Source organism: Pelobates fuscus, chromosome 5 (genome assembly GCF_036172605.1).
Source record: "Pelobates fuscus isolate aPelFus1 chromosome 5, aPelFus1.pri, whole genome shotgun sequence".
Taxonomy (NCBI): Eukaryota; Metazoa; Chordata; class Amphibia; order Anura; family Pelobatidae; genus Pelobates; species Pelobates fuscus.
The window spans coordinates 27,441,194-27,463,659 of record NC_086321.1 but is presented as its reverse complement, the minus strand read 5'-3'; the positions used below and the strand labels follow the sequence as shown (position 1 = coordinate 27,463,659).

At 42.7% G+C, this 22,466-nt stretch overlaps 1 protein-coding gene across 3 annotated transcripts in view; it reads left to right on the top strand.

Moving 5' to 3' along the window:
* Positions 1-22,466, top strand: part of CAST (calpastatin) — a 133,171-nt gene that overhangs the window by 36,175 nt on the left and 74,530 nt on the right. For all 3 annotated transcript variants that reach the window (XM_063453676.1, XM_063453677.1, XM_063453678.1), the window contains 2 exons: positions 1,377-1,442; positions 20,004-20,093. In XM_063453676.1, the coding sequence (XP_063309746.1) occupies positions 1,377-1,442; positions 20,004-20,093 (156 nt within the window). The remainder of the gene's footprint in view (positions 1-1,376; positions 1,443-20,003; positions 20,094-22,466) is intronic.

Below are 22,466 nucleotides of genomic sequence, written 5' to 3'. Positions count from 1 at the left end.
TCAGGGAATGTCATTACTGTCACACTTGCAGCTCTAACACCAAACAATGAGGTTACAAGGGACACATTAAACACCATTACCAATCGTGCTCCTTCTGTGATTATGGTGGAAGAAGATCCTATGTCACTGTGTCCCTGCACACAGTAATTTATAACTGCAGAGATTTACTGCCTAGTTCCATGGACTGTGGTCCCTCAGTGTGTCACTTGATTTTTACCACAGTCCTCCTTCTGTCTCCCGATAGACTGGCTCTTTAACCCCTTAAGGACACATGACATGTGTGACATGTCATGATTCCCTTTTATTCCAGAAGTTTGGTCCTTAAGGGGTTAATCCAGCGTCAACAGGACGGAGGGAAAGTGCATCACAAGCGCATTATTAACTGTGCTCACGCTGCAGCCTGCCATCTTGGAGCACATGTGCACTGGATGACGTGTCTCTTTTATGGCCCAGTTATGCCGCCTTCCCGTGCCCAATATCAGACCTGCTAAAGTCAGATCTGTAGTTCTCGCAAGGGGTGAAACAGGGGTGCCCAAAACGTAGATCCCCAGATGTTTTAAAATTACATCTCCTATGATGCTTTGTCATTCTAAAAACATACAAAATCATGCAAAGCATCATGGGAGTTGTAGTTCTGCAACATCTGGGGAATCTACCTTTTGGGCACCCCTGATGTAAAAGGGTCTTACATTGTGTTATAATGGCTAATCTTACCCTCCAGTTGTTAGAGAACTATAGTTCCCTTAGATGCTCAGCCAGCCTACAGAGGAATACTTACTAAACTATGAATACGTTTAGACAATTAAAGGAACAATCCAAAACCTCAATGTACCATAACCACTACAGATTATTATTGCGCAGCTTACGATACAGTGCTTGTGATGGTAGGAGTCTCTGAGTGCATTCTCTGATGTTTGTCAAACCATTACCAATCAGTTTGACAAACATTAAAACAAAACTGAGAATTCTGGCATCCCGACCCCAACTCCTCCCATGTAGGATGTCATATGGGGCAGATTTGCTTAATCAATATTTTACCAAATGTTTTGCACAGTTAACATTTGGATCTACTGAATCTCGGTTCACCTTTCCAATGTTGCAGATGTGACAAAGAGATCAGCTGTAGAATGTGTTGTGCTTGGTTTGAACTTTCAAAGGCTAAACAGTTGGAAATAAAAAACATTAAAAATAAAACCTTTTTTATAACAAGCATAAAACCTTTGTTATTCTTGAACAACCTTTAATTTCTGCTAAAACAGGGCGCTTATTGTGCTCCTGCCTCCAGACATGCTGGGATTTTACTGATGCAATAAGTAAGTTGTGTTTCAAGGCGTAACCTGTGAATTTTAGATAACAATTATATTTTTTCATTTCAGCAAGGAGATAAGAAAACGGCTGGGGCATCGAAGCCTACAGATAAAAAAACACCTGAATCAACGGAGGTAAATTAAAAGAATGTTCCTGTTTTAAATGCAATGTGTAAATAATGCACCAAAATCTGCAAAACATAAAGGGAAAAAAAGAGGAAAATTTTTAAATAATCACTTCTTCAGAACTAATGACAACAGCCAGGCAGTGGCTGTGATCGCTCAGCCGATCCTGACCCTTTCATGGCTTTCTGTGGGTAAATAAATGGGCAGTTGTATGACTTTAAATGCAAATAAGCTCTCAAACACTAAAAAAAGATGAAATCTGTGGGTTATCACACACACATCTCTGCAATCTGAATATTGCATTCTCATATTACTCACAACTCTACGGTCAAATGCATACGTACATTGGGTCACGGCTAAACTACAGAAGGGTTTTTATTCAGTTGCAATAATGGTCGATGAATCATCACATTGGGACACAGCACAGCTCCAAAATTAAATGCATGGCTACCAGCATACCAGATGTATTAAAAACACACACCTGGGTGACTCAATTATAAAGAGGTTATACTTTACTGTAATAAGCAGGGCAGTATATAACAATATATAACAATGTGCCTGTGTATTGTTTTCTAGGCACACATTCACGTAATCGCTCACATTTTTATTCTCGTTGTATAGAATTGATGCACTGTGATGTTATATAGTGAGCAGGTTCAGAATAAGAATTCTATAATTATTTGCAGGACGTAGACTATATAGAATAGGAGAATGTAAAGTCTTTCGTGGATGCTGGGTAAGATTACAAATCTGCTATGGGATATCCCAAGCGGCCTTATAATTAACTTCCAAGTAAATTTAGACACCTTAAAGGCCAAATCAGTTTGAAGTAATTTAAGAATATGAATCAGTCTCCTTTCTATTGCTGATGATCCATTTTACCTTACATTACTGAATACTACTGAAGCCAGATGGACGTAAATACAAACTCATTTAATTCAGTTTTTTTTCCAATTATGTCCCAAAAACCATATTTCTTTAGTTCCTAATCAGCGCATGACCGTCACCTATCTTTTCCCCCAGATTCTTTGTACTCTTATTCTTCACACCTAGGGAATTATGAGATTTTAGCAAGACTTCAGTAAGACTGTGCAGAACACATAAGTTTTTTTTTTTTATCTTTTAGGTAAAATGAATAGTTTAAAAGATGTCATTAGACTCTACATTGCCATATTAACTTGTGAGACGCACACTTTTTTTGTATGGTACGCACTTTCATGGTATGCTATGCACTTCCTCTATATGGTACACACTTTCTCTGTATGGTACACGTTCTCTATATGATACACACTTTCTCTGTATGGTTACATGCCAAACATAATATAAGACAAATATCTGTTACTTGGGGAGAAATAAACATAAATAGAGCAATCATTCTTTTGTTTGCATTCTTAAAGGAAACCCTTCCTATATTTAAATAGTTTAGTCATCTCCTGTTTTGACTTTTCTAAAAGGAAAAACATATACACAGCTTGGCTTTATGTTGTTGTTTTTACCAGTATTGCAATAAAGCCTTACTGCAGTAGTTTTGGAGAAGGCTAGGCTAACTCTCCACCCTTAGAAGTATAAATATTGTGTTATCAATTCAGTTTAGTTTTTATCAAACCGCTCCCAACTGTTTGACAAAACAAAATGTGGGGAAGAGTGTATAGACTTTTGGCATCAAACCAGTGTATTAAGCTTTAGTGGTTATATTGTTTAGAGTGTCCCTTTAAAGGAACACTCTGTGCACCATAACCAACACAGGCAGCACAATGTAGTGGTTATAGTACAAGTGTTCCCTGACACAATCCCTACCCCATGTAATTATTGACCTGTTACCTGTAACCCACTGGATCCCATTCCTTCCTCCATTACATCAGACAATGAGACAAGATCTCTCTGTTGGAGCTGAGCTTGGCTGTGATAGGGGAGGCAGGGAGCGGACACATGCCAGACACAAGGTAAGAGGTCAAACCGTTCCAAAATGGTTTTACCACTTACACTGGGGTGAACACCAGGGTAATCCTGACACTATATCACTCAATACTTATAATTCTAAATATAATTATAACAAATGCATGATTTTAAAAGCAACCGACTGAATACAAACATTATATAAACACTCCAAGTACCAGAACCACTACAGCTTGCATATGGTGGTTCTGGTACTTGGAGTGTTTATATAATGTTTATATTCAGTTGGTTGCTTTGGAAATCATGCATTTTGTTATAATTACATTTAGAATTATTAGTTATTAATGTATCAGAGGTTAAAGTGTCGAGTGCCAACAAACCATTCTATCAAAATATATTCAGCTCTTTCTGCTCAGTGATTAGATGTATTTAATAAAAGAATGTTAAAATGTTTGATTGATCTCTGTCTCCATAATGTACAACGCTGTCGCGAACATTTCAAGTAAAACAGGTCACCTAAAACAGTGACTGACTAATCCTAGATATGTCCCAAAGCTGTGTGACGTTCGAACCAATTAATTTAATTACGATGCTATTTTAGTTTGTTATTGGCCTGCTCAATTGTCACTGTTTTAGGCTGTTGATATGATGACACCACGCAGCATGACCACATTTGTTGCTGTCAGTGACACATTAGGGTGTCCTAGCAGCTACCATGTATACCATGTATATCACAATCATACTGCATTGTTAATAGAATTAATTTGGCAAGTGCTCAGTCTAGGGTAGAATAATTGATTTGGAAAAAACTGGCGAGCTGGAGAATTTTTCAAGTTTGATTATTTTGACCTATAATTCCTGTGGAAACTCTCAGCATTTGTCAGTTTAGTGAAAAGCTCTGATTTAATCATTAATGGGGCATTACCGCAGACCCTGCAAAATGTAGGAGAAAAAAAGCTGGGATATCTCTCGCTGGGATATGTTGGAAATCGGCATTGTTCTCATGTAAATGTATATTAAAAGACTCCGCAAGTATTGTTGAAATCCAGGTCAGTTAAGGCACAACATCATGAACACAGACACAATGTTTCTCTTTAAATTGTTCTTCCAAGTATGTCGGAAGGCAGAAAAAGGCAACAAGAATTAGAATCGAAGACGGAGATGCCCAGATACAGCTTGAAGTAAATACAAAGGTGTGCAATTCTAGAACTCGGAACTGATATGTGCTAAATATAGGGGATAAGTAAACATAATAAATGAAGAAACCAGGAAAATAAAGTTTCCTTTTAGATTTGTACGTTGTAATACCAGGTATGTTATAGTGAAGAAAGGGGGTTACACAATTGCTAGTGCTTGAGCCCAAAATAATTAATGACCCTGTGATGCAACTTCTTTAAGCTCTCTTGTTGATCAGTCCCTTCATTGTGTCAACCAGGTGCAGAGCTTTCAGTGGAGAGGAGGGCAGGGAGCTCAGATATATCTACCCTACAGCTGATGGTCCCAGTGGCAAATAGGGGTTAAACAGCCCCATGTTTAGGACTGTAAAACCTTCAGCCCCTAGTAAAATAGGACAACCACCTATACCCATCACCAATCATGATGATTGGTATAGGTCAGGGATAGGCAACCTTTGGCTCTCCAGATGTTTTGGACTACACCTCCCATGATGCTTTGCCAGCATTATGTGTGTGAGAGCATTATGGGGGATGTAGTCCACAACATCTGGAGAGCCGAAGGTTGCCTATCCCTGGTATAGGTGGTTGTTATACGGGATAACACCCACTCCACTTATGTAAGCAATTTAAGATATCAATTAACACTTAAGGTTTTATAAATATCTTTTGCGCACCAGCACTTTACACTTTTATCTTTTTGTACCTCATTACCAAGGTTTACAGTGGGTGCTGCATATCACAAAACATTTCTATCATTCTGTTTTAATTATTTTTGGTTGCGCCGATTTTATCTATATTTCGTTATTGTTTATGATATATTTATATTGATTGAACTGGAATTTCATTGAAATTGCAACCGATTTAAATTATATAAAACAGAGTGGAGACTACTTTATCTTTATCTTTATTTTTATTTTTTTTAAATTCTGTGATTGACTTTTGTTAAGCCGTCAGCCGTCACTAGTGGCGGCGTTAAAGGATCTATAGATGAATCCGCGATTTCGCTGGGTCGTCAGGGCTGTACTCTCGCGCATGCATGATAGTGCAACTCTAACATCGCCACCTGGTAGTTGAAGCACCAGGAACTGAAGAGGACTGTCAAGAAAAAGAAAGCCGTGTCCGCGAGGGACTGGTGTCAGGATCGGGTCAGGGATCCAACACGCAGAGTACAAAGAGTAGCGGATACGTATACCGGACCTTAGAATGGCCGGACTTAACGTAATACTACGTATAGAATGGTCAGGGACAAGCCGAGGTCGAGGGAACGAGAAGACAGGTAAGCGAGAGACAAGCCGGGTCAAGGATAACAGAAAGACAGGTAAGTAATAACAAAGCCGGGTCAGAACCAAAAGACGAGAATACAAGAGCACTGTGTGACTAGGCTGACTAGAACCACGACAGGGCAATGAGTGAATGGGAGAAACAGCGTTAAATACCCTGGATCAGTGAGTAGACCCGCCTCCGACGAGTCCTGACTGGCTTCCAGTCAATTGAGTGACAGGTCGGTCCGGACTGACGTCATGACGTCGAGCACTGTGCGTGACGTTATAAAAGGGGACGGATCCCTCGCGGCCGGCGTGTGAGTGACTAGGAGAGCCGCGAGGGATGGGAGAAGCAGCCCTGCCGGAAGGACAAACTACTAAGTCTCTACCTCTTTCGGAGGTAGAGACCTCAGGTACCCTGACAACTGGTTTGGGTTAGAATAACTCCCCTTCACCCTACGGCTACCGCAATACCAGCGCAGCAGTCACTGTCTGGGGTCTTCGCAAAGTTTTCATGTCTCCTATTTACTGGCATGTTAACTAAAGTTTAAGTTTTCAAGAATTCAAAGTGAATGAATTTTTTTTTCTTAAAATCAGACAATGGAAAATAAATCCAAGTCAGCTATATTTTCAGTGCCATTATTTTGGTCTAACATTTACATTTCAGTTTGAATTTATATGGAATTGTATGAAAATTCACAGTTTAGTGAGTAACCTGTGTAAATCTTCATTTGCCGTGAACTCAGCAGGCAATGGCACATTTGTAGCAGAGGTGATTGTGTGTACAAATATATATACATATGTTTAATTTTCTTTTTCTTCTTTGAAATCATACAGTGTAAGGATGTGCATAGATAGCGATCCCTGCGTGTGTTTTATTTTTCTTTTAACAAAGAGATTCTTGGTTGTTAGGAGTAGCGTCATGGAATGTTGAAAGCCTTCATTCCATTTCACAGATTTGTGAAGAAATACTTTTTCGAGACTTGTACAGAACATGAACAGGGCACACCCAGACTTGAGAAAACTGGCACCTTCTAAACATTCAGGCAGATGCTGATTAGAAATGCTGTGACCAGAACCAGTATAGACAGAATGAAGGATATGCTTATTGCTTCTGAATGGATTCACTTGCATTGTTACATAAAAAATAAAAAAAACTGAAGATAAACAGGCAATGAAAAGGTCCAGCAATCAAATGTTAAATGAACACGCTAACGTTATAAATACTCATTGGTTTTTTACAGGGTTATTCTCTGAAGTGAAAATTCAAGTGTTATTTCAAATTTAAGGTCAAAGTAACTGAATTGGAAAAAAAAATATTTAAGTCGGCTCTGCTTGCAGGTTAGCTACTCTGGCCTTAAAGGGACACTCCACAAAATAATTACTGTTTAGTAGATATAAGCCCAATGAAAATATGCATGCATTTAATTATGCATTTTTCATTTGAGGTATATCTAAAAACCGCTTGCAATAGATGCAGATATCTTGTCTGCAGCCTTTGCAAGCCCTCCCCTTCTAACCCCGCCCAGACTTTCCGTGGCTGTCCAATCACAGACTTCCCAATGCAGCTCAGTGAGAAGACTTTACAAGGCAGGTGCTCGGAGCAATTGCTGCTTCTTGAGTTTAGTTCCACTGAGCTAAACAATACAGGACAAGCATGTCAAACTCAAAGGCTAACACAGGCCAAATAAACAAAGTTTAAGTTTATGTGGGCCACAAAAAAAAAAAAAAAAAAAAGATTTTGACCTAGACCAACACAAATTAAAATTACTTGTATCATTCTCATGCAAAGTCAAGTTTCACTTCAAGTTACTTACTATGCCCCCCAATCTAATACACAGCCTACCGCAGCCCCCCTTCCACTCTAATACACTGCCCCTAATAATCTGCCCCCCAAGTTAATACACTGCCCCTCTCCCCTCCCTCCCCTCAATTTAATACACTGCCCCCACTCCCACCACTCTAATACACTTCTCCACCTGCCTCCCCCCAATTTATTATTATTTTTTTTTTTGAATTCTTTATTTTTATTGTGCGTAGTTACATACATGCTCATCCCGCCCCAAAAGCAGGAGAGTTTACAAAGCATACAATCACCTTTGGGACATTGATATAACTTGCACATTTTTTGTTTAAAGGCTGATAATCAGGCGTTAACTATTGTAAGAATAAACAATTTTATCTTTGGCTCATAGCTTGGTAGTTAGATTGTGTTATAACAAACTGCAAAGGCCTCAGAAAGGCAACACACTGTGAGCTGTGGGCTATGCTGGGAATCATGCGTATAGTGGTGGGTTATGTTTCTGAGAAAGCCCTTCCAGATAGCTAGCACTACTTTGCCATCCGCTATTAGTGTGTTGAGTTACGTTAAGTGTGGGAAGGTTAGGTGTTTAGGGGTTCTATAGCGTGTCAAATCTATCATACATGTAATTAAACAAAAACTGTTAAGGTCAATAGTCTATAGGTACACATTGGTCATCGTGGAAATTATAACTGGGCAGCTTGAGTACGGAGCCGGGTCACTGGCTGCGTGCCTTGCCTTGAATCAGTCCAGACTGTTTCAGCCGATGCCTGTTCTGGAGGTCTTGTCTGCATACTTGGGGCGGTGGGTTAGTCTCGTGCTCTGCGGTCTGGGTGTGCAGTAGAGGAATGCTTCCATGCCAGGTGCACCTGGTGCGTAGTGTAGTTTTCCGGCTAAGATTTGTGCGGGTTGGAGTGGTCGCCGGCTGCTGCCGGTTCGAGGTGTTGGTGTAGCGATCCCGGCTGGGTAAGGTTTTACCATTCGCCACCTGCTTGGGCTACCTGGGTGGCTTTTGCCCTTCTCGATTCCGCGCTGGGTCGCTGCTTTTCGGGAGGGCCGTCTGTGAAGCCGTATCCCAGGAGTCCCTTTAGCTTGATGGGTGGTGTGCAGGCTATGTTTGGTCGCATGGCGGTTCCGGTTGGGCGCTGGTGTGTCGAACCCCTTCTGGTGGGTGTTTGTTGTGAGAGTGGCTGCTTACCGCCAGATGAGGGTTCCGGTCGTGGGGACTGCAGTAGGGCTTCCAGCTTCTTCCAGACCGCCCTGAATAAGTGGTCGTATCGGAGCTCCGTTTCTCTCCTGATCTTTGCCAGAGTAGTGGTGTGGAGGCCGTCCGCCATTTTGTGTACTCCGCTTGTAGCCTCCGAACTTCGTGGTCCCATCACTTGGGTATGGTTTGTTCGGCTGCTCGTGTGAGGGAGGACCGGGATATCCCCCGCCGGTCCAAAGGGGGGGGGGAATGAGGGCTCTGTGTCTTCTTTCCCTTTGTTTTAGGCAGCAAGAGAGCGGCCGCCTCTCCCGCGCCCACCATGCTAGTAGCCCTCATCTGTGCGTCGGCTGTAGATCGGGTCGGGTGTCTCTTATGAGGTATCATTTTGTCTGCCCTGACTTCCCCCTTCGCTCCGTGGCTCTAGTTTTTGTTGCCTTTTTAGTGGCTTTATGCCGTTTTTGCCAAAGCTGGTCGCAGGAGCTGTTGAGGGTTGCTGCCGTTCAGCTCTGCGGTCTGCCCCCGCCCCCCTCCCCCCAATTTAATGCACTACCTTCCCCCCTTCTTACCTCCTTAATGTAATACACTACTTACTTCCTGTAACCACCTTTTATCCTATCTTAAGCCGTCTTTCAGTCCAGCCCTGCATGATCTCCTCTGGCACTGCGAGCAGCAGGGAAGGGGGAGTGGCTGGCATGCTCTGCACGCAGCCAGCCTCTCTGTGAACTGTAGCACCTCCACTGGATACAACCCCATATGATGCACAAAGCAGCCCCAGGGCAGGCGGCGTACTGGGAAAATTAACCGGTATCCCAGTAGGCCAGTCCGGCCATGGGCCGCATGTTTGACATGCTTGATCCAGGAAGTAATAAGACCGGTTGTCTGATTGAAAGCTAGGGTGTTTAACAAATATGCACTTTTTGTAAATTGAAAAAAAGAGGCACATTCTTCACACATAAAGCCTTTCAGAAAACGAACGTGCTTTAAGGATCCGGGTGTCTCTTCAAAGTTGAAATTCAGTTTGTATTCTCACTTTGATACTGTCAGGGTACCTGGAGTCTCTACCTTTGAGAGAGGTAGAGACTTAGAAGGTTATCCGTCCGGACGCCATGTCTCCTCGGTCTCCCGCGGTTCACTCGGTCTTGCTAACGCCGGCCGCGAGGGAGTCACTTCCTTTTATAACAGAAGGACCGGAGGTAGACGTCATGACGCTAACCCGAAACATCCTGCCACTCAAATCTCGGGAGACGAATCAGGACTCGCCGGAGGCGTGTCCCCTCTCCCTAGCCAGGATACTTAACGGTGGTTCTCTCATTCACTCATTGCCCTGTCGTGGTTCTAGTCCGCCTAGTCACACAGTGCTTTGTGATTCACTTGTCTTTTGGTTCTGACCCGGCTTTGTTGTTTACTCTCCTGCCTTTCTGTTATCCTTGACCCGGCTTGTCTCTCGCTTACCTGTCCTCTGTTATCCTCGACCTCGGCTTGTCTCTGACCATTCTATTGTAGTTCTACGTTAGTCCGGCCATTCTAAGGACCGGTATACGTATCAGCTACTCTTTGTACTCTGCGTGTTGGATCCCTGACCCGATCCTGACATTACGACAGGGCCATGGATCCTGCAGGTACAAATTGTCAGCTTGGTTCTCCTGATCCTAGGTTTGACGCCATGGATCATAGGATGGATCAGATGGCTCTGGCACTACAGGCGCTGCTGTCTCGCCCTACTAATCCACCTGAGGAGAGGCGTAACACTTCTGCTTCTTCTGTGGGTTCAGGGTTAGAGGTAGCTACTGTAGGTGCTTCTTCCCGAGTTACCCCACCTGTACGTTATGCTGGTTCCCCTGAGAGGTGTCGTGGCTTTTTGAACCAGATCAGTATTCATTTCGAGCTACAGCCCCGTTCATACCCTACTGATAGGGCAAAGGTGGGATTTATTATTACCTTACTCATTGAGAGAGCTCTGAGATGGGCGAATCCGTTGTGGGAGAATGATAATCCATTAGTCTATAACTATAATTCCTTTGTAGCTGCTTTTAAAAGAACTTTTGACCCTCCTGGCAGGAAGGCCAATGCAGCCAGATTACTGTTGCGCCTTAGACAAGACAACCAAACACTTGTGGATTATGCACTAGAGTTCAGGTCTTTGGCGGCAGAGGTAAAATGGAATGAACAGGCCTATATAGACGTATTCTTAAATGGATTATCTGATGTAATACTTGATGAGGTAGCTACAAGAGAACTTCCCGAGAATCTGGAGGACTTAATTTCCTTTATCTCCCGTATTGACGAACGCCTAAGGGAGAGACAGAATACTCGAGATAGAACCGCTAAATCTTTCTCTAGACTAGTACCATCATTTCAAGTTGCTGAAACCAAAGATCCACAGGTTTCAGAACCTATGCAGTTAGGCCTTACTCGTCTCTCAGAGGAGGAGAGACAGTACAGGAGAAGAGAGGGACTGTGTATGTATTGTGGGTTCAGAGGTCATGTACGTTTGAGCTGTCCCAGCCGTCCGGGAAACGCTCGCACCTAAGTTTCTCTAGAGGACAGACCTTGGGTGTTTCGATTTTGTCCTCTACTCATAACTACAAAGAACATAGACTCCTATTACCGGTCTCTTTAACTTGGGAGAAGGGAACTTTAGAAACTATGGCATTGATAGACTCCGGCGCTGCTGAGAGTTTTATCGACCAAAAGTTTCTCGCCAAACACACTATCCCATCCCAGTTAAGGAAGACACCCTTGGCTGTTGAAGCCATTGATGGTAGACCTTTAGTTGAGCCTGTGATTTCCCGGGAGACCACACCTCTTTACTTAACTATTGGTATTCTACACAAGGAGGAAATATCCCTACTACTCATTTCATCCCCTTCTGTTCCCATAGTCCTGGGATACTCCTGGCTTAAGAAACATAACCCCGTTATAGATTGGAGATCAGGGGAAATAGTTTCTTGGGGCCAGAATTGTCAAGAGAGTTGTTTAAAGAAAGTGTCACCTCTTTGTAGTGTCAACCCACTTAATAACGCTACTGACTCTACCAAAGTACAGATACCGCCCTTGTATCAAGATTTAAAGGCAGTATTTGACAAAAGAAAGGCTGATACCTTACCACCACATAGGCCTTTTGATTGCAAAATTAATTTACTTTCTGGTACCATGCCCCCCAGGGGTCATGTATATCCTTTGTCCACGAATGAAAACTTAGTTCTAGAAGAGTATATTCGTGAAAACCTAGACAAGGGGTTCATTAGAAGATCCTCCTCTCCTGCTGGGGCTGGATTCTTTTTTGTTAAAAAGAAGGATGGTTCTTTAAGACCTTGCATTGACTACCGAGGTCTTAACAAGATAACCATCAGAAATGTTTATCCGATTCCCTTGATCACCGAGCTTTTTGACCGATTAAAAAGTTCTAAAATTTTCACTAAGTTAGACCTTAGAGGTGCTTATAATTTGGTGAGAATCCACGACGGTGACGAGTGGAAAACTGCATTCAATACTCGATATGGGCACTATGAGTATACTGTAATGCCTTTTGGTCTCTGCAATGCTCCGGCAGTATTTCAGGACCTTATTAATGAGGTTCTTAGGGAGTTTCAAGATGACTGTGTAATTGTATACCTTGATGATATTCTTATACATTCCAGGGATATTGAGACTCACCACAGGCAAGTCAGGAGGGTTTTACACAAACTTCTTCAGCATGGCTTGTACTGCAAACTAGAGAAATGCAGCTTTGACCAATCCCAAACTACGTTTCTTGGTTATGTGATTTCTGGGGAAGGGTTTGAAATGGATCCGGAGAAGCTCCAATCCATACTAGACTGGCCTTTACCTCAGGGTCTCAAGGCTATCCAGAGATTCATTGGTTTCTCTAATTACTACAGACGTTTCATTAAGGGATACTCCTCTATCATTGCTCCCATCACTAACATGACCAAACAAGGGGCTGAGACTAAGAATTGGTCTACTGAAGCTCTTCGGGCTTTTGAGACACTCAAAGAGCTGTTTGCTTCCGCACCAATTTTAGTTCACCCTGATACTACTCTACCTTTCCTACTCGAAGTAGACGCTTCTGAGACAGGTATAGGTGCTGTTCTGTCCCAAAGGTTGGGTGTAGATAAACCATTACATCCTTGTGGATACTTTTCCAAAAAATTGTCCGGTACTGAAAGCAGATATGACATTGGTGACAGGGAACTACTAGCGGTTATAATGGCCTTGAAGGAGTGGAGACATTTATTGGAGGGTACTTTGCATCCTGTTACTATTTTGACGGATCATAAAAACTTATCCTATATTGGGGAGGCTAAACGACTATCATCTAGACAGGTTCGTTGGTCCATATTTCTCACTCACTTCAACTACGTACTCACATATAGGCCAGGTTCTAAGAATTCTAAAGCCGACGCCTTATCTCGCCAATATGAACCTGCTGCCGTATCTGAGCCGGTTTTGTCCTCTATAGTACCCAAGTGTAACATTATCGCTAACACTACTCTCAAAGTTCATTCCCCGCTACTCGATCAGATAAGGAACTTGCAGCATCTGGCACCTAGACTGACTCCGGTTTCCAGACTTTTCGTTCCTCCTGAACTTCAATTGGAGCTCTTACAGTGTCTTCACGAGAGTAAGGTGGCTGGTCATCCGGGTGTCCGCAAGACGTATTCTTTGATCTCCAAGGATTTCTGGTGGCCGTCGTTACGGAAGGATATTAAGGATTTTATCGGGGTTTGTGTGGTCTGTACTAAAACCAAACTACCGCATACGCTTCCTTGTGGCCTTCTACAACCGCTGGAAATTCCTGACAAACCTTGGTCCTGTGTGGCAATGGACTTTATTGTGGATCTGCCGGTTTCTAAGAAACACACTGTTATCCTCACCGTAGTCGATAGGTTTACTAAGATGGCACATTTCGTACCTTTGCCTAAACTCCCGACTTCTCCTGAATTGGCGGAGGTCTTTGCTAAAGAGATTTTTCGTTTACATGGGATTCCTTCTGAGATCACTTCTGATAGAGGCTCCCAATTTGTTTCACGTTTTTGGAGGTCGTTCTGTTCTCAATTAGGCATCAAATTGAATTTTTCGTCCGCCTATCATCCTCAGTCTAACGGAGCTGCTGAACGAACTAACCAGAAGATTGAGCAATACTTACGTTGTTTTGTTTCCGAACACCAGGACGATTGGGTCGGTTTGATTCCTTGGGCAGAGTTTGCGCACAACAATCTTGTTTGTGACTCCACGCATTCAAGTCCCTTCTTCATGAACTATGGCTTTCATCCATCCATTCTTCCCCCGGTTTCTCCTTCCCAAGGAGTGCCGTCGGTTGATGTCCATGTGGCCAACTTGAGGAAGTTGTGGGATCAGACTCGACAGATTCTTCTACACAATTCTGTACTGGTAAAGAAACATGCTGACAAACGTAGAAGGGCGGCTCCGAATTTTGTTCCAGGCGATAGAGTGTGGTTGAGCACTAGGAATATTCGTCTTAAAGTTCCTTCCATGAAATTCGCTCCTCGTTATATTGGTCCCTACAGGATCTTGACTCGAATTAACCCAGTGGCATATCGTCTAGCTCTTCCAGCTACTTTACGCATCCCGAACTCCTTTCACGTGTCATTGTTGAAACCTCTAATCTGTAACAGATTCTCCTCCACAATCGCCCCTCCGCGCCCTGTTCAGGTGGAGGGTCAGGAGGAGTATGAGGTTAACTCCATTATTGATTCTCGTGTCTCCCGGGGACGAGTACAGTATTTAGTTGACTGGAAGGGATATGGTCCTGAGGAGAGGAGTTGGGTACCACAAGAGGATGTTCATGCTCCTCGTCTTCGCAGGGCATTTCACTCCCGCTTTCCATCTCGCCCCGGCTCCTTCCGCCCGGTGGGCGTATCTGAGGGGGGGGGTACTGTCAGGGTACCTGGAGTCTCTACCTTTGAGAGAGGTAGAGACTTAGAAGGTTATCCGTCCGGACGCCATGTCTCCTCGGTCTCCCGCGGTTCACTCGGTCTTGCTAACGCCGGCCGCGAGGGAGTCACTTCCTTTTATAACAGAAGGACCGGAGGTAGACGTCATGACGCTAACCCGAAACATCCTGCCACTCAAATCTCGGGAGACGAATCAGGACTCGCCGGAGGCGTGTCCCCTCTCCCTAGCCAGGATACTTAACGGTGGTTCTCTCATTCACTCATTGCCCTGTCGTGGTTCTAGTCCGCCTAGTCACACAGTGCTTTGTGATTCACTTGTCTTTTGGTTCTGACCCGGCTTTGTTGTTTACTCTCCTGCCTTTCTGTTATCCTTGACCCGGCTTGTCTCTCGCTTACCTGTCCTCTGTTATCCTCGACCTCGGCTTGTCTCTGACCATTCTATTGTAGTTCTACGTTAGTCCGGCCATTCTAAGGACCGGTATACGTATCAGCTACTCTTTGTACTCTGCGTGTTGGATCCCTGACCCGATCCTGACAGATACATAACCCTGATACTATTAGTGTCCCAGGTCGTGTAGAACTTAGAGAATAAAGGTATACTCCCCTTTCATCCACAAGTGTCACAGATTATGCTACACCTTCATGTGAAATCATCCAGATGGGTAATCTCTCGCAGTCAAAAGCTTCTGTTTAGAAAAGGACTTAGGAGTGTATTGTGCATGCGCAGGATTGTACAAATCGGGTTCTCAATGCATCTCTATGAGGAGACCCGACTTCGTTCAGTGTAGTCTTGACATCCAACATGAATTTTTTTTTTTTATATATTTTTTTGTGCTCACTAGGAAGTGCATGTAGTGTCTCTCTGGTTAACTGGTTAAATGATAGCCACTAGAGGCACACTGACTGACAAATGTAAGCATTGCTGTTTCTCACAAACACACATTTTTCAGACTGTAGAGATATTATCATCATAAAAATTAAGCTGTACTGGATTCTTACGATGTCTCTTTATGGGGACACTGTTGTCACCAGAACAACTACAGCTTATTGTATTTGTTCTGATGAGTAGAATCATTTTCTTTAGGCTTTTTGCTGTAAACACTGTCTTTTTTTTTTTTTTATAGAAAATGCAGTGTTTACATTACATTATACTGGCCACTCCTCAGATGGCTGCTGGAGGTGCTGCCTGGGGCAGTGCTGCACAGTGAGCAGCACTGCCATTCATTGTCTCCATCCTCTGCATGCAGACAGTGAACTTTCCTCATCGAGGTGAATTGATTCAATTCATCTCTAGGCGGAGATGCTGATTGGCCAGGGCTGTGTTTGACTTGTGCTGGCTTTTCCCCTGGTCTGCCTCCTTAACAGTCTCAAGCCAATCCTAAGGGGAAGCATTGTGATTGGCTCAGACCACCACTTCTGATGATGTCAGCAGGCAGGTCAGAGGAGCATAGGGGCAGAACAAGCAACTGCAGACTTGAATACAAGTAAGATGTTACTATATTTAGGGAGGCAAGGGGGCCAGGGGACTAGATGGTGGTTTTAACACTATAGGGTCAGGAATACGTTTGTGTTTCTGACCCTATAGTGTTCCTTTAAATGTAATAACTTTTTTATTTTTAGTATTTGTAAGTTGTTTTTTTAATGCCTAATTAGATTGCAATGCATAAATATATTGTTATTCTGTTAGAATAGTGTAGATAAGCAAGATTCTCAATATAGTGTTTAAGATAAGTCATTTAAAAAAAAAAAAAAAGCAAAGTATTTTTTTTTTATGAATCTCTCTAGCTCTGTAGATGGTGCTCTCTGTTAATAACTTGTGTCCTGTAGACTGCAGGCTGGGATATAGACCAATGATTCATAATCTTCTTTAACAGGGACTCAGATTGCTTAATGTGTTGCATTAACCTCAACATCCCATTCTTCATATGTACACTAGGTAGGAGGCTCCTTATTACATTTACGGTAGTAAAATAAAATATATTCTTCCTTTTGTGTGTGAAAAGTGTATCTATTGCATTGGGATTAGCAGGGATGCTGCAATACGTTTTGGGTACCAATACCCCAAAACTGTTGGTTGTGCATACAGAAAATCTATCACACCTCTTGGTTGCTAAGATCTGGGGCATTCACCAAAGAGCAACATTTAAGTTTGTCAAAATGTATTTGTTTTTAAAAACACCTAACACCTAAGTATATTATCGTACATTGCATTAGCCTGCGACAACGTCAATGCATATTCATATATTCTAATGCTGCATGTGTACATTACACATACATCTACCAAGCAATGCTCCCGCCTGTTCTGTTAACATCGATCTGTATATCCCTCATGGTTTTTCACTGAAGTGAGAATTGCTGGGAATTCAAAGTGGATTTCTGAATCCAGGACAATGTAGGCAAAGTGGAAAGATTCTCCAAGTCAGTTTTGTTTTAGAGTTTGGATATTTTGGCCCTAAATCTGGAATTTATTTTAAATTTCTGTCACTTTAGTTGCCTGTTTTTTTGTAAATGCTTATTTTTTGTCCTGCTTACAGAACACTCTTGGTTGCCACTAGAGGGCAGTCTGATACAATGTGTGCCACCTATTTTAACCCAAATAAGAGTGTACTTTAAAGGGACACTATAGGCACCCAGACCACTTCGGTTTCCCTTTAACTAAGAAGAAAAGATAATGTATGAAAGCAGACGGCTATGTCTGCATTTTATCCCTTAATGCTTCCCTCGCCCCAGCAATGATCTCAGTTGCCGAGGAATGGCACCACAGCAAGACCAGCATGCCAGGGAAATAAAGGTTAAGTAAGGTTAAACAGTTTTTAAAAATTATTTCTGGTATCTTTAATCAATAATCATAATTGCTAGTATAACACTCTAGTGTTAGGAATAAATGTGTGTATTTCTAATGCTATAGTGTTCCTTTAATAGGGTACTCTAGGCACCATAAAGACTACGCCTCAATCGTCTGAGGGAGACATATCCACCAGCTCGGATAATGTACATTATTCCTTACAATTTTGTGTGGCAGTGATAGGTAGATGGCACCATCTAACCCACAGAGCCCCAAATCTCTGCTTGAAAAGAACTGGGGAGAGTTAAACATATTTCTAAAAATATGCATTCCTAGGTCTGAGTAATTGCTATAAATCTGTTTACATCATTGCATGTCAGTCCTGTTTGTCGAGCAACTGGTACTGTAGGTTAAATGTAACAAATATTTTTATTATGAAATCTGTGCAGTGTGTCACGTCCTTCCTCTTTCGCGTCAGCTCATGCTTTAGCCAGATGTGATCGGAACGATTCCGTAACATACAGGGATCGTGATCAGCAGGCTCACGCTTGTTCGGTGACGTCATGTTGAAACCTTATGCTAAAAACAATAATATGACAAAGGATTTGTCATCTGAAAGATAAACACTGTGTCAAAACAGGACAGATTACTGAAAAAAGAAAAACAAAGCGATGTCGCACCAGTAATATCGCTTTCAGGGTGGCAGACGGGTAGTAAATCCTTTAGGAATGTTATTGAATATGGTTCGAGATAAGTCACAGATCACTCATTGCCTGTCTATACATTTTTAAAATATTCCTTTTACCAGCAAACATGAATGTGGTATGTTTACTAATGTAACTATGGAGAATTGGCAAAGGAATTCAAATCAAGCTTGAACAACCAACGAGTTGAAGATTTCTATCACGTTTCAATACTGCTTTGGCCTATAATGTGAGATTTTACATATTTTTCTGATTCAGTATATTTAAAAAAAACACTATAGCATTAGGAATACAAATGTGTATTCCTAACCCTATAGTGCCCTGGTGGGTAGGATCTCGGCCCTCACCAGTAGGGAGTACATTTACTTACCCTTTACCACTCACAGTGCTGGTCTCCGCACTGCCCTTCTGCCTACTTGGCTGAGATCATCGAGGCTAGTGCACGTGCGCAGCAAAATGCTGCCCTGTGCCAATCAAATGGTGTCTATGAAACCATCTAATTGAAATAGCAGTGTATAACTACAGAGGAAATGCTCAGCTGTCCGAGTGTGAGCCACTAAAGCAGAGGTTCACAACCCAATCCTCAAGTACCCCCTACCAGTCCAGGATTTAGGGATTACCCTGTTGAGTCTTTTTTTTTTTTTTTTTTACTTTCTAAAAACACCTTAGACACAACTGGGTAATCCATAAATCCTGGACTGTTAGGGGATACTTGAGGACAGGGTTGGGAACCACTGCACTGGAGGCATATAAACCCTGCAATGAAAACATGGTCTTCTTTATTCAGTGTTTCTACTTGCAGGGTTAAAACTGGGGGACATTGAGAATAAGTGACCTGGGTGCCTATAGTGTCCCTTTAAAGGACCACTATAGTGCCAGGAAAACATACTCACTTTCCTGGCACTATAGGGCCCTGAGGGTGCCCCCACCCTCAGGATTCCCCTCCCGCCGGGCTGGATGAAGAGGAAGGGGTTAAACTTACCTCTTTCTCCAGCGCCGGGCGGGGAGCTCTCCTCCTCCTCTCCGCCTCCTCTCCTCCTCTTCGGCTGAATGCGCATGCGCGGCAAGATCTGCGCGCGCATTCAGCCAGTCTCCTAGGAAATCATTTACAATGCTTTCCTATGGATGCTGGTGTCTTCTCACTGTGATTTTTTTTTTTACAGTGAGAAGCACGCAAGCGCCTCTAGCGGCTGTCAGTGAGAGGCTGGATTAACCCAAATATAAACATAGCAGTTTCTCTGAAACTGCTATGTTTATAGAAAAAAGGGTTAACCCTAGAGGGACCAGGCACCCAGACCACTTCATTAAGCTGAAGTGGTCTGGGTGCCTATAGTGGTCCTTTTAAGCACATATCCTCTGATCTTTCCTCGCACATGTAGTGTATGCATATAGGCTTCATGTTCATATTAATGAAAACTGAACTACTTTTATACGTAGAATATGTTGCTTTATAAATAAACAAAATAATAGCAATATTTAATTTTAACACAAAACTTGTTTGATGTTTGTTGACTTACTTACTACCTACCTTCTCCTACCTTGTTTGCAGCACACTGTTTTCTATATCATTTTTTTAAGTAATAAATGCATGAAACACGTTTGTCAGATTAACGTGTATTTAGTTAATATATATATACTAACGTGTATTTAGTAATCTTGGTAACTTGATTTGCCAAAAACATTATTTATATATATTCACTTTTACTGCAAGCACTGTAGATCTGATTGCAGTTTAATGTGCATTTTACCCTTTTCAGCTCCATACATCGGCCATTTAGCATTAGATCCACATTATTAATATTATTCATTTATTTTTTTACAGAAAAAGCCCAGCGCTTCTAGTGTCAGTCAATCTGCGAGGGCCCAACCAAGCGGGGCCAGTGGGGCGAGAGGAGCAACTGGAGCAAGCAAGGTAAAATGCGTTGTACGTTAGGGTAACACACCATCAACATCCTGTATAATAGTGGATCCCACCTAGTCCTCAAAGCGATTCACCAGTCCAGGATTTATTTATAACCAAATTCTGGTCCAATGGAGATACTGACAAAACCTGGACCATGAGGAGTAAGTTGGGAACCTAACTTGAGGAGTAAGTTGGGAACCTAACTTGAGGAGTAAGTTGGGAACCTAACTTGAGGAGTAAGTTGGGAACCTAACTTGAGGAGTAAGTTGGGAACCTAACTTGAGGAGTAAGTTGGGAACCTAACTTGAGGAGTAAGTTGGGAACCTAACTTGAGGAGTATGTCGGAAACTGTTGCTGTACAGCGCTTGTTACTGAATGCATAATGTGAAGGACTTTGTTAAAGCGGCACTGTCATGCCAAACTTACCTTTCCCTAATCTCTTCCTCTCTAAAGGATCTGCTCTTCATTTCTTCCTGTCTGCTCTAGTTTTCTTTAAAACATAAGACAAAGTAGGGATTATTTTGTCTTGTGTATATTTCCTACGCCTGACCAGTTATGACCAGCGAAGTGTGCTCCATTTCCTGTGGTCAGAGAAATTTTCCCACAATTTCCTCACCTTTCCTCCATGATCTCGCGAAGCCCCCTTTAATTTTTCCTGAACATCCTGTCATTTAGACAGACTGTTCGCGAAACTACCGATTTTCATCCTAACAGAATGAGAACAGTTTGTTCATTCATGTTAGGACGACATTCAATACTTTTAGGTCGGTTCGAAATTTAATTCGAATGAATGAAATTCCGATCCGTGCTGCGGCTGCATCTTCCACGGTATCAGGGAGCTATCTATCAAAAGGCTGAAAACGACCAAGATTGGTCTTTTAGCCAACTTTACCAATACTAGGTAAAGATTACTTAGTATAAGTAATGAATCTGCCCCTACTCGCTATATCACGAGTAGGGGCATGTCTAGTAAACAGTGAGCAACCCCCCCAATAAATGGCCCCATGGTGGGGCATCTCTTAATTAGTGTCCACCCCGGCCTCCACCCATAAGCGTCGGCTAGAGGCCCTAAATGAAAATGGGGGAGGGAACCTATTGTCCTCCCCCCCCCCGGCCCCCAACCATGAGCGGCAGGTGGGGGCCCTAAAAGACAATAGGGGGGGAGGGACCTATTGTCTTTTAGGGCCCCCACCCGCCACTCATGGGTGGTGGCCGGGGGGAGGACAATTGGTCCCCCCTATTGTATTTTAGGGCCCCCACCCGCCGCTCATGGGTGGGGGCCAAGGGGCACCTTATGTCCCCCGTTTAGTTGCATAGCCCCCACTCGCGAGGCATGGGTGAGGGCTAGGGGGGGGGGACCCTATGACCACCTGCTTGTTAATAGATGCCACACCAACAGGCTGCTTACTGTTTAGTAGAAATGCCCCTACTCACAGCATAGCGAGTAGGGGCATTTGGGAGATTTCAATCTTTCTTATGCTAATATGTGGGTCATATTGACCCCCATGGAGTGAGGGAAGACATGAAGGGCTATGAAGTGGCGGGCGTGCTGGTAGCTCCCTCCTTGTAATAAACTGTACAAACAAACTAACACAGATGGTGTTTGTTTGTTCGTCTTAAGTTTCTATTAATTCCTTCGTAAATCTGACGAATGAATGAATATACAAAATTCCCGTCCGAATTTCGGACAATAGCGAATGCCCAAGTGTTTAAATGGGCATGGGCGGGAATTTCACAGCGCTATCTAGTGTGGGCAGATGACATGTATCACAGGGACTTTATCTGCCCACACAAAGATGGCGGCTCCCAGGACCTAGGTCCTGGCACAAAATGAAGATTTAAAAATTGGTAATATGGGGGGCTTAGATGTAGTGGAGGCGGGAGGAGGGTTAAAAAACAAACTAGGTTCGGCCATGACAGTGCCGCTTTAATAAGATTCCGTAGAATGTTACACTTTGCTGTGAGAGCTCTGTGTTCATTTCACAGAGGGCTGGGACATATCTAATAGCTGATGTTTGTAGCAGAACTTTGTGCAGGATCTTTGCCTTAAAAGCTGTTAATAGAGATTTATGGACATTTTGTTAATTTCTAGGTTCACAAAGGGCAACTAAATATTATCGATCAATAGAAAAGAGAGTATATCGGCCAAGAACAGCCCTTTTGTGACTGTAGTTGAATGATTAATCTGTGAAAATAAATAATTCTGTGAAAATTACTCTAGCAAAACATGTTCAATAATTAGATTTTTCCTAACAGCTATTTGGTTCTAAAAGGTAGCAGATTTTGTTTTTACATCTAAAGTCTTATCCCTACAAAAAAATATATATATATCTAGGCAAGCATGAGATAAAATCATTATAAGGGCACTTTAAGCACCATCTT